At 44.7% G+C, this 13,278-nt stretch overlaps 1 protein-coding gene across 1 annotated transcript in view; it reads right to left on the bottom strand.

Annotated features, from left to right (window-relative positions):
• Positions 1–13,278, bottom strand: part of fam185a (family with sequence similarity 185 member A) — an 82,098-nt gene that overhangs the window by 17,908 nt on the left and 50,912 nt on the right. Inside the window, exon 4 of the mRNA XM_038811554.1 lies at positions 4,002–4,043. Within this exon, the coding sequence (XP_038667482.1) occupies positions 4,002–4,043 (42 nt within the window). The remainder of the gene's footprint in view (positions 1–4,001; positions 4,044–13,278) is intronic.

Here is a 13,278-nt window from a genome sequence, read left to right as displayed (position 1 = left end):
CCTGCATTAGATGTTTAACCAAAGTAATGAACTAATGACAAATGTCAAGTTTTACCATCATGCAGTAAAGCAATTTCAAACTTGTTGGATATTTGAGACAGAACTTTGGAAATTTGATGGGTACATTTGTGTGATCAAGGAACAACCTACTACTAGCAACTCTCTCCATTTTGTGCACACATAGGGTAGGCAGTGGCATAGTGATATTGTCACTAGACTGGTGATTTAGAGACCCAGGGTATTACTCTGCGGACCTGGATTTGAATCCCACCATGGCAGATGGTGGAAATTGAATCCAATAAAGTACCTGAAATTAGAAGTCCAATGATAACCATGGAACTCAGCTAGTTCACTAATGTCCTTTCAGGAAGGAAATCTGTAGTCCTCACCTGGTCTGGCCTACATGTGACTCCTGATCCTCTTCAATGCGACTGACTCTTAAATGCCCTCTGAAATGGCCTAGCAAGCCACTCGGTTATATCAAAACTCTACAAAGTTGAAAAGGAAAGTAACAGGAAGGACCAGCCGGCATTGGAAATGACAACGACAACCCCAGCCCTGTCGACTGCAGATTTTTCCTTATCAACATCTGGTGCTTGTGCCAAAATTGGGAGAGATGATTCACAGACTAGTCAAGCAACAGCCTTACTTAGTCACACTCACGGAATCATACCTTACAGATAACATCCCAGACACCATCATCAGCATCCCTGAACATGTCCTGTCCCACTGGTAGGGCAGACCCAGCAAGGCTGGCAGCACAGTGGTATACAGTCAGGAGGGACCTGTCCTGAGAGTCCTCATCATCGGCTCTGGACCCCATGAAGTCTCATGGCTTCAGCTCAAACATGGGCAAGGAAACCTCTTGCTGATTACCGCATACCGTCCACCGTCAGCTGATGAATCAGTATTCCTCCATGTTGAACACTCCCCAGGAGGAAGCACTGAAGATGGCAGGGGCACAGAATGTACTCAGTTGGGGGACTTCAATGCTCATCACCACGCGTGGCTCAGTAGCACCACTACTGACCAAGTCCAAAAGGACATAGCCGGCAGACTGGGTCTGCGACAGGTGGTGAGAGAACCAAGAGGGAAAAACATACTGGACCTCACCCTCACCTGCCTGCCATAGATGGATCTTTCCATGACAGCATCGGTAGGACTGACCACTGCGCAGTCCTTGTGGAGACAATGTCCCATCTTCACACTGAGAATACCCACCATCGTGTTGTGTGGCACTCCCATCGTGCTAAATGGGATGAATTCAGAACAGATTTAGCAACTCAAGACTGGGCATCCACGAGGCACTGTGGTCCATCAGTAGCAGCAGAAGAATTGTACTCGGCCACAATCTTTACCCCATGGCCCAGCATATCCCGCACTCTACCATTAATATCAAGGCAGGTGATGAACCCAGGTTCAATAAAGAATGCAGGAGGGTATGCCAGCAGCAGCACCAGGCATACCCAAAACTAAGGTGTCGACCTGGTGAAGCTACAGCACAGGACTATTTGCATGCCAAACAACACAAGCAGCAAGGTGCTAGACAGAGCTAAGCAATCCCACAACCAACGGATCAGATCCAAATTCTGCAATCCTGCTACATCCAATCGTGAATGGCGGTGAACAATTAAACTCATGGGAGGAGGTTACCAATGTCCCCATCCTCAATGATGGAGCTCAGCACATCTGTGAAAAGATTGAATGCTGAAGCATTTTCAATAATCTTTAGCCAGAGGTTCCCAACATCACAGATGCCAGTCATCAGCCAATTCAATTCACCTCAAGCGATATCAAGAAACGGGTGAAAGCACTGGATACTGCAAGGTTATGACCCTGTCAATATTCCAGCAATAGTCCTGAAGATGTGCGCTCCTGAACTTGCCTGTTCCTAGCCAAGGCTTTCCAGGACAGGTACAACACAGGCACCCACGTGATAATGTGAAAAATTGCCCATGGGTGTCCTGTATACAAAAGGCAGGACAAAATCCAACCCCGTCAATTACTGCCCTATCAGTCTGCTCTCATTCATTGGTACAGTTATGGAAGGCACTTGCCTAATTACCAGCTCACTGACGCTCAGTTTGGGTTCTGCCAGGATCACATGGCTCCTGGACTCATTTTGGCCTTGGTTCAAACATGGACAAAAGAGCTTAACTCCAGAGATGAGATGAGAATGAATGTCCTTGACTTCAAAGCAGCATTTGATCGAGTATGGCATCAAGGAGCCATAGCAAAACTAGAGTTAACTTTCCACTGGTTGAAGTCATACCTAGCACAAAGGTTGATGGTTGTGGTTGTTGGAAGTCAGTCATCTCAGTCCCGGGGCATCACTGCAGGAGTTCCTCAGGTTAGTGTCCTAGGCCCAACCATTTTCAGCTGCTTCATCGATGACCTTCTTCCAACATAAGGTCAGATATGGGGATATTTGCTGATGATTGCACAATGTTGAGCACAATTTGCAACTCCTCAGACACTGAAGCAGTCTGCGTGCAAATGCAGAAAGATCTGGACAATATCCAGGCTTGGGCTGACAAGTGGCAAGTACCATCTCCAATATGAGAGAATCAAACCCACCACCCCATGACATTCAATGGCATTACCATCACTAGATCCCCCACTATCTTGGGGATTACTATCGACAATAAATTGAACTGGACTAGCCATATAAATACTGTGGCTACAAGAGCAGGTCAGAGGTTAGGAATCCTGTGGCAAGTAACCCATCTCCTGACTCCCCAAAGCCTGTCCAACACCTACAAGTTACAAGTCAGGAGTATGATGGAATGCTCTCCATTTGCCTGGATGAATGCAAATCCAACAACAATCACCATCCAGGACAAAGCAGCCCATTTACATCGGCAGCTCTTCCACAAACATTCACTCCCTCCACCACTGACGCATAGTAGCAGCAATGTGTGCTATCTACAGAATGCACTGCAAAAACTCGCTCCTTAGGCAGTACCTTCCAAACACACAGCTACTGCCATATAGGACAAGGGCAGCAGATACATGCGAACACCACCATCTGGACATTCCACTCCAAGTCACTCACCATCCTGAGTTGGAAATATATCGCCGTTCCTTCACTGTCGCTCGGTCAAAATCCTGGAACACTCTTCCTAATAGCACAGTGGATGTACCTACACCACGTGGGCTGCAGCAGTTCAAGATGGCAGCCCACCATCACCGTCCCAAGGACAATTAGAGATAGGCAACAAACGCTGGCCTAGCCAGCAATGCACATCCCATAAAACATTTTTTTAAACAGTAACAATGGTGGATGAAAGTCCATGCATTTATTTCCTTAACAATAAAGCTTTTATCTTATTGCTTTGTTAAAACAGGAGCGTATATGCCCTCCACTATTTTAATGTAATGCACCACAATGCGCATGCAATTCGCACCACCTCTCAGATGAGTGCCATTCTTCTTTGTCCGAGAGCATAAAATGCTTCACCTTTTACAGAACACTAGCATTACGGAAAGTATACAGCTTTGCTCATAAAGGACTCATTCTTTCTGAGGTCACAATTTTCCGACGCTGCCTGCTCCCAGAATCATCTACTTTTGCCTGGGCCAACGAAACTCCCATGGCGTGTCCAGCCACCCGTTGTCTTTTAAAATAGATAGTTTCATAGAACGATAGATACTTTTAGTAGCAAGTGTCATCAGGGACCACTAATAGCAGCCGTGCCTTTTTTTTGAGCACCAAATTTTCCCCCAACCAACTGACCGCTCCAGTAAATGTTCACTAAATCAACCAAAATTAAAGTTATGGTAGAACTGCTTATATATAATAACAATAATAATCTTTTTGTCACAAGTATGAAGTTACTGTGACAAGCCCCTAGTTGCCACATTCCGGCACCTGTTCGGGTAAGCCGGTACGGGAATTGAACCCGCGCTGCAGGTGTGTTCTGCAGTGCAAACCAGCTGTCTAGCCCACTGAGCTAATATATAAACTTGAACTAATGAGAAAAGTGAGACGGGTTTCTTACCTACTGTAACAGCACCGGCATCAGTCCGAATGGTAACATTTCCTGCAGATAGAATACAAAAACATGTAATTAAAGGTCTTTGGCAGAAAAAAAATGTTATGACAAACCTTTATCTGAGCAACAGCATGGGAATTTTGATTAGTAAAACAGAAAATGTGATAACTTGGCTCTATACAACCTCTTCTACATACATTAACAATGCAAAGACATTAAGGCTTGACTTCTGAATACCCATTTTATTTCTAATCTTTTATTAGTAGTAAGACAAAGAGATAATCTTACAAGAAAGCTGTGCTTCAAATAGGTGACTCAAGAAACAGGTGTGATTTGTGGTTTAGAGGTTGCAAACTTCTATTCTAATGTCTAATTAGTGATTGAAAGCTATTAGTTTGTTTAAGATTATAAAGAAAGGCCTTCATCAATTTCGAAAATTTTGTTCCATATTGGGAGAAATACTTGAACTAATTTTCTCTTGAAAACTCAAAAATAAACTATACCTACAAAAAAATAATGTTTTTTGCATGTTAACAGCTATGAGTACTGATAGAGGAAAATGATGACATGGCTAAAATTTGGTTAGGCCTGTTTGAGGGGCCATTTTCATGACCTGCCTGTGCCTGTTCACACTGAGGTAAATAAACTTCATGCTGTCTCATTTGAATAATTTCAACATCCAACCCAGCATGACCTGCTAGCTGGCTGTATGTTCAAAAAGGACACAATAATGTGCAAGGTTATCATGAGTTTCCCCTAGCCTCCAGCTCTTAAAATCAATCTGTCCCCAAAGGGGAAACTGTGCTGGATAACAGGAAGAAGCGGAACACCAGGTAGACAGTTCATGGGTATGGAGCTGGAAAGCCTTAATTGTGAAGGTGGACAGTATGGTCCAGGAAGCCCTCAAGGAACACCTTCTGAAGGACATGGTCAAGGAAGCCCTCAAGGAACACCTTCTGAAGGGATTGGGAGCATGTAGCCAGGGAGGCCAACATAAGGAATCTGGTCCAGAGAATCTGGCAGCTATGTTAGAAGTTCAATAGCCGTACCCAGGTAAATATGGTCAATGAATATATTGCAACTAATATTTCATACTTACCAAACCTTCAAGCTTTCAAGCCACTCAACCCACCACAGCCCATCATTCATCCATCAGCGATCCCCAGCACTCAGGTCTAACATTTACATATGCCACCCCACAATGATGCCAATCCCACATCGCCTTTGCATGCCCCTAGCTATTCAGCTATGGCAGGCACAACATCCAAACACGGTTACACGATTTCTGGCATTCTGCCCTCTCTTTTCTAGGACAAAGACCCACACACAACAGAAGAGAGCAGCAGAGGACTGGAGCCGGGGGGGGGGGGGGGGGGGGGGGGGGGGGGGGGGGGGGGGGCCTCACATGCCTTCATTCACGGAGTCTGACAAATCACAGGGCTGGTTATGACATGTTGCCAAGACCATTTAAGATTTACTTCCTTATGGCCTTCTTGACTCCCACATCACCCTGAATCTACTATCCGGTATGTTGTGCAAGCTGCAGCCAGGATGACCATGGCCCTGTCCCACTCCCTCAACCCAAACTTCCCCTCCTATTTTCATGCTTTCAGATGCGCAAGAACTGCGACCTATCCCGTCACAGCACAGAGCAGCTGCACTGGACCAATGAAGAAACAGTGTCACTCATTTTGACATTCACAACTCCAGCTCAGATAGTGGCACCACCCATAAAACAAGATCATGTAGAAATGGGATTTGTATGCAGTGAGTCACCGGGCACAAGTGGGCCGCAGTCAGGCCACGGGAAGCAGACATTTAAGCTCATTAGAGGGTGAAATTGCATGTACGTTCCAAGCAAGTACACAGGAGGGTGCTGATGATGGTGCAGGCCAAGATATTTGGTGCATTGGCAAAGCTGCTGTAGAGTCTCCCACCATGGTCATGGAGCACGGAGAAGTTTGGATCCAATGTGCACAGCTTTGAGCTCATCCTTTCCAGCATGAAAGTGGTGGTCAACTCGACAGCAGCTGTAGATCCAGTGTATTGCAGCATCCGCTTTCTTAGCTTCCGCTGCAGCACAGGCAGAGCGTTCAGCCATCATCCAACAGACAAATTAGAAGCAGGACTTGGCCATTCGGCCCTTCCAAGCCTGCTCTACCATTTAATCAGATTATAGCTAATCCGACTGTATGTAACCTCTCGTCTATTTCCAGCACTCTTACACCCTTCGTTTATCATGAATCTATCTACATGTAAACATCCAAAGACTCTGCTTCCATTGTCTTTTAACAAAGGAGCTCTCAAAGACTCTCTACCCTCAGAGAAAAACTTTGGTCTCATTGCTGTCCTAAATGGGTGACCTCTTATTTGAGCATTGAAATTGCAGCCATGTGAACTAATACGAAATTGTCCATTTTGGCAGGAGGAATAAAAGCATTTAATCTATATAGGGAGAAATTGCAAAGTTCTGAGGCTCAGCGAGACCTAGGTGTCTTCATGCATGAATCGCAAAAGGCCAGCATGCAGGTACAGCAAATAATTAGGAAAGTTAATAGAATGTTCTCAATGATTGTGAGTAGGAAGTTTGCGAGGGGAATTGAAGTAGGAAGGTTAATTCAGTTGTACAGGGCACTGGTGAGAGGGACCACATCTGGAATACTGCCCTCCTTATTAAGGGAGAATGGAAATACTTTAGAAGCAGTTCAGACTAGGTTTACTTCACTACTACCAGGAACGGACAGGTTATCTTATGAGGAAAGATTGGACAGGCTAGGCTTTGTATCTGCTGGAGTTTAGAAGAGTAAGAGGTAACTTGATTGAAACACGTAAAATCCTGAGGGGTCAGGGTAGTGTGGAGAAGGTGTTTCCTTTTGTGAGCGAATCTAGAACTGGGGTCAGTGTTTAAAAATAATGCAGCAATCCAGCAATCTGTGCTCCACCATGTTTACGGGGATTTAGGATGTTCTAGCCTGGAGAGTGGTAGTGGCATTGTGGAACACCAGCTTGCTGTCCTCTATCGGGATAACAGAATAACAATATTCATGGTTACGTCACTGCCCTGCTGCAAGTGTTCTTGCTGTTGTCTCAGTCACCAGCCCTGACTGTTCCCAACCATGGTGAAGTGGTGCAGTTTGATGTTGGGGCCTCAAGACCCAGGCCTACTCCAGGTCAAGCAGCAAGGCCATTTGTAGTTTGCTCCAGTGAAAATCAGCAGTCTTCCAGCACTAGAGCCATAGGTAGTGTGGTAACACTGCATAGAAAATACACATGGGCAGCCACAAGACAGGCACAAAAGGATGAACCTGGTGCACCAGGATAAACAGTTAATTTCTGGTGTTCAATCAAGATGTTGAGCACGATTTAAACAAGATAAAAAAGAAATCTATATCCGGGACTGGATTCTCCAAAAATGGGGCTATGTCCCCACGCTAGCTAGCGTCAAAATGCTGGCTTTCACTCTGGGCTTTCCTTAAGAGAGCGATTCTCCTACCTCTTAAGCACATCAATGTTCTTTTCCCTAATGCTCATTGCAGCTCTCTGATTGGATGGTGGAAGATCACACCATGAATAATGAATAGAAAATAATGTATTTGACTCTTCTAGCACAGGTGACTTTTGTCACATCTCAGATGCATCAGTGGACGGTGCAAGGGACATTTTAGAAACCATGCTGCCCCACAAATGCATAAAGGTTCGATATGCCGGTGACATTTATAGCCCCAGATCAGATTGAAGGGGGCACAGAACGGTGTCACCTTCCTGTTGAATTAATCACCTCAGGTATAGCACACATATCAAGTAGTGTTAGGAGAAATGTTCTATGAGGAGCTAATGTAGTTACACCATCTAGGGAAAAGCCTCCCCTTCGCTCTTCAGAGCTTTGTTTCCCTGTAGCCTTCATTCAATTTGGTCATGTTGCCGCCCCAGATGCACAGTAAGAGTGCCACTTGCCCCATGCCAGAAGTCACGACCTTCAAGTCTTTTGCAATGCCTGCCCAATTTTGCAGCTATATTGTTTTTTGTGCCTGCACTTCATTTCTGCCTGGAAAGTCCATTAGCTCAAAGGCATTATAGAACGGAAATATGCATTTAATCTCAAATTATAGCTCTTACATTTGCAAGATGATTTTGTTTTGGTTCTGGCAAAGACCCAAGAACATTAAAACACCATAATTCTTGCAGGCTTTAGACTTCTGGTATTCTGAAATGTTCTCAACAGAAGCTTTAATATTTAAAAAGCACAGGAAACCTTGTTGATGTACTTCACATGTTTATACAAGTGAAAATTCTATAAAATCATGTGTACATGGCAACTTCTAAACCTCGTAATTTCCAAAACAACATTAATGGCCACTGCATTCGCTTGCTACTTTCCTTTTTAGAGACGTGCATGTGCTTAATTGCAAAGACCACAAGTAGCTATACCATGAATCATAATGGATTTCTTCAGAAGAAAATGTGTTCTTCAACAGATGGAAATTTGGTTGAATGATTACAGCAGCCATTTAAAAAAAATACTGTTATTATCTTAAATGATAGCAAAGACTAGCTAAAAATTTTCAAATTGTTTTGTCTTTATAAATACTGCCAGATTAGAAAAGGAAAGTTCAATGACTATGTAAAATATTGAAAAAGGGTCCTACAGGGAAATTAAAGCTATGCATTGTGCCTCTAGAAACAGGTGATTTGCATTTGGGAGGTGCATTAAAAAAACGAGCGTTGCATCTTTCTTGTGCACCGCAAAACAGTATTTTGAAAGATCTGTGTTAATACAAAATGTACAGGATGGGACTTCCAGTGGCAGCCATGGAGCGAGTGGTCGCACACAGGGAAGCTCTGGCTCAAAGGTGTGGATTTGAGCTCTTTTTGCCCGAATATGAAGGCTGAAGTTCCCCGCCGGGAGTGGCACGTCTGTTGGTTATCAGACCCGGCAGAAGAAGGTTAAAGACCTGGCCAAGGAGCTGGACAACACCTGCGGCGCAGCAACAATTGGAAAGATGGCGGAGGGCGAAGGGTTGTCGCATGTTGGAAAACTCCAGATGGAGCAGCTGATGCCATTTATCAGAGAGGAGTTCCGGCAACAACGAAAGGAGATGCAGGAAAAGCAATTGAAGGAGCGGTTGCACCCCTGAAAGGCTCAATAGTGAGAGTCGAGAAGTGCTTGGAGGCACAGGGGTCACACATCCGGGAGATGGGGGAGGGTGATGTCTCACCATCATGATCGGGTGGTGGAATGGGAGGCAGAGGTGGGGCTCCTGGGTGACTTTTGTAAGTCGCTAAGAGCAAAGGTAGAAGAGCAGGAGAACAGATATAATAGGCAGAGCTAGCGTATCGCTGGCCTGCCTGAAGGTGCGGAAGGCACGAATGCTACAGGTTACATCTCGAGGATGCTGGGTGGGGTGCTGGTGACAGAGGGAGTGTTCGACAAGGCGCCAGAGATGGATAGAACCCACAGGTCACTAAGGCAGAAGCAAAAAGCGGGGTAGCCGCTGCAGGTGGTGATTGTGCCGCTGCAGGTTTGTTGGGTTCAATAGGGCGGATCTTTATCGACAGTTTGAGGTGCTGTATCCGGCAAACAGTGGGTGACGTTTGAAGGCCGGGAGTATTTTGAAGGCCGGGAGTATTATTTCGAAACCCCAGAGGAGACCAATGACTTTATTAGAGGTCATAAACTCAGGGAGAACTGAACTTTGATGGGAGACATAAGAGTTTCAACAACAGAGTTTAAAGGATGCGGGTAGTGTGGAGGCCGGAGGGTGTGGGGGGGGGTTCCTTCTTCTCAGGTGGGGTGATTTCATTGTGGCGATTATTTGTTAAGGGGCAATAAGTTTGTACGGGTGGACAGGTCAAGCCCCAAGTCAATGGGAAGGCTGCGGATGGCGAATGATCTGGGAGGGTTTATGGAAAGGGTGGGTATGGTGGATCCATGGAGGTTTAAGAACCCGGGGGAGAGGGTTCTTGTATCTGTAAAAAGAATACTCCTGAATTGATAGTTTTGTGGTGAGCCGAGAGGTGTTGGGGGCAGAGTATGCAGGAAATGTGATCGCTGACCACGCATCGCACTGGCTGGAGGTTCGACTTCGCTTGAGGCAGGAACAGAGGCTGGGATAGAGACTAGACTCAGGGTGGTTAGCGGACAGGGGGTTCTGCGATAAGGTGTCATCGGTGATTAAAGATACATAGGGCCGAACCAAAATGGGGACGTTCAGGGAGTAAGAGAAATTTTATAGGGCCAATCCAGGGAGGGGGAGGAAGGGGCTATGGAGAAGTTTCTGGATGGGCTAGAATTTGCACAGCTGGATGAGGAGAGGAGGCAGGTGTTAGAGGAACCATTGAGAGGTGAGGGAAAGCATAAAAGGGATGAAGTCTGGGAAAGCCCCGAGGCTATCCGGCAGAGTTCGAGATGGAGCTTGTAAAAGACTTGACACCACATTTATTGGGGTAGTTTAGCGAGGCGCTGGAGAAGGGGGAGCTGCCGATTCAATGATGCAGGTGACAATCACGGTAATTCCATAGAAACAGAAGAACTAGTTAGAGTGTGGGTCGTACAGACCCATATCACTGTTGAATACAGATGTCAAAGTGTTGGCTAAGTTAGAGGTGGGGAGGATGGAAGAATGCCTTCCGCAGGTGGTTGCAGAAGACCAAACAGGTTTCTTGGAAGGGTAGGCAACTCTCTAGTAATATTAGGCGGTTATGAAGTGTGATCGAGGGGACAGGTACCGGAGGATGTGGTATTGATGGACGCGGAGGAAGCTTTCAACCAGGTGAAGTGCCGATACCTGTTTGATGTTCTGGGAAGTTTGGGATCGGGCCGAAGTTTGCGGCATGGGTGCATCTGCTGCACGCGGCCCTGCTGGCGAGCGTACGCTCAAATGAGACAAGCTCATGGAGCTTCGGGTTGCACAAGAGAACGAGGAAGAGGTATCTGCTGTCGCTTGCGCTAGAGATAGATCCCTTGGCAATGGCCCTTAGGGGTCAGAAGAGAGGTAGGGGATTATGAGGTGGGGGGGGGGGGGGGGGGGGGAATAGGGAGCACCAGTTGTCGCTGTATGCAGAGGGCCTGCTGTTGTACATGTCAGACCTGTTGGAGAGTATGAGGAGAATTATGGGCTTATTAGAGAAGTTGAAGCAGAATTGAGAAGAACTCGTTTGAAATGAGAGTGGGAGAAACAGCAAGATCACAATAAGTTCAAAGAACAAACAAAGCAAGAATGAGATACTAGTTTGAGTGAACGCAAGAAGCATCTTAACATTCTTGTATCAGCTAAAATAAATTTTGACAAAGGATGGAGGTGCGCAAAATTTGGACTGTGTTAAATTAAAATGCGACTTCATCACGTGAATTTGGAAAATGTACTCGAGTGAAACGATGCCCAAGAGTGACGAAAAAGGACAATTGCACGACTTAAATGAAACAGTCTTTTCTAAATTTTCTGGGCAGCTCGGTAGGAAAGTGGGTAGCACTGTTGCTTCACAACTCCAGGGTCCAAGGTTCGATTCCCGGCTTGGGTCACTGTGTGGAGTCTGCACATTCTCCCTGTGTCTGCGTGGGTTTCCTCCAGGCGCTCCAGTTTCCTTCCGCAAGCCCCAAAAGATGTGCTGTTAGGTAATTGGACATTGTGAATTTTCCCTCTGTGTACCCGAACAGGTGCCGGAATGTGGCAACTAGGGGCTTTTCACAGTAACTTCACTGCAGTATTAATGTAAGTCTAAGATTACTTTAGAATTGCAAAACCAGAATAAAAAACACAAGACTTGAGTTATGATAATGTAGCCATGTATAGAGTCTTTGTTTTGTTTAAATCATTCTAATTATATTTAATGACATGTCATTGTGAACTAGGGGAAATGTATTTGTATGGTGTAATATGTTATGTGGTGTATGATGTAATACGTTGTGGGGTTAGATATTTATGATGCTAAGTTTGTGTAAACTGGATGTAACAACAGTGCAAAGAAATCTCCTTGATTATGAACATTTTTCTTTAAACAGGGAGAGATTTTTGAAAAAAAGGCAGTTTTAAGGAATTTATATTTGTTTTGGTAAACATTAGAAATAAGGTATAGTTTTTAAGTGTGATTAATTTAAAATTTCTGGAAGGGTAAAACCTAGAATTAGATTCATGCTGGACAAAGGTGCATTTTTATGTGTGGGAGTTGGTTCAGTTCCACCTGTGTCTCTATTGTGCTGAGAGGGGGTTACGGTGTGAAGTATAAATAGAAATAACTTGGTGCTTAGCAACAGGAGGCCACTTTCCAGAGGGAAGGGCTTTATTCTGGAAGCCAGAGCAGTTGGAGACAGGATACTGGAGTGAACAACTCTCAATTCTGTGAAGAAAAGCTATACACCACAAAGGAGTTGCAAAGATGCAAGCTTCCCAAGGGAAAAAATGCAATCCAGGGAATTGGGACAGGAAGAATGTTTAAGACACCAAAAGTTAAGAGATCAGAGACCATGGTATTGTTAAGAAGATTTCAAGGATGACTGAACAAAGTGTTCCGGGTTAAAGAGACAATTGCGCTAGCTAGATTGAAAGTGGGGTAGCAGGCTTCAGAGGTAGATTAAACATTTGATGTCATTTTAATAGTCTGGGGATTAACAATTAAAGTAATTCTGGACAGTTTGTACAGCCATCAAGAAATCCTAAAAGGCGTTGTCGTAAAATCGTGGAATGGATAAAAACATGTAATTTGGAAACCTGGAGTGAGTTTCGGAATGCAAACCGTCAAGAGAAAGCATTAGTGTGCGAGATGATGTTATAGCATACTTTTGGGAGTGGAGTTTGGAAACTCTCATGTTATAATTATCTGGGGGATTCAGAGGAGAAATTCACAGACACTAACTTGGGTTCAGAGTGGAGTGTGTGTATTTGGCCACAGTCATCTTGTGTGCTTAAAAGGAACTCGTGTGTTAATGCAACCATTGTAGCTCAAGATGTACTTGGTAATCTATGTGAATCATTGCATCTGTGTATTTGTTAAGCTAAGGGAGGAGTAGAGGAGAATTGTATTATAATCCAATTTTTCCATGCTCAATCAATGTTTTTTTCCTTGTTGCTGAAACTAATTATTGGTCCAGTGACTCTCATCCTCCCAGTTTTATATTCAAAAATTTAGTCTTTTAAGCCAGGCTTCCATTCTTGGATCTTCCCCATCCAGTTATATCAACCAAGATCATAGCAATCTTTATCAAAGTCAAGGCATAAGTGTGCATGGTTGTGGCATATTGATGTGTTCTGGAAATTTAAATGACAGATTGGAAACTGAGGACAATCAA

The sequence above is a fragment of the Scyliorhinus canicula genome, chromosome 11 (genome assembly GCF_902713615.1).
Source record: "Scyliorhinus canicula chromosome 11, sScyCan1.1, whole genome shotgun sequence".
NCBI classification, from domain to species: Eukaryota; Metazoa; Chordata; class Chondrichthyes; order Carcharhiniformes; family Scyliorhinidae; genus Scyliorhinus; species Scyliorhinus canicula.
The sequence above is the reverse complement of the archived record's forward strand: the minus strand, read 5'-3'. Positions and strand labels throughout refer to the sequence as shown.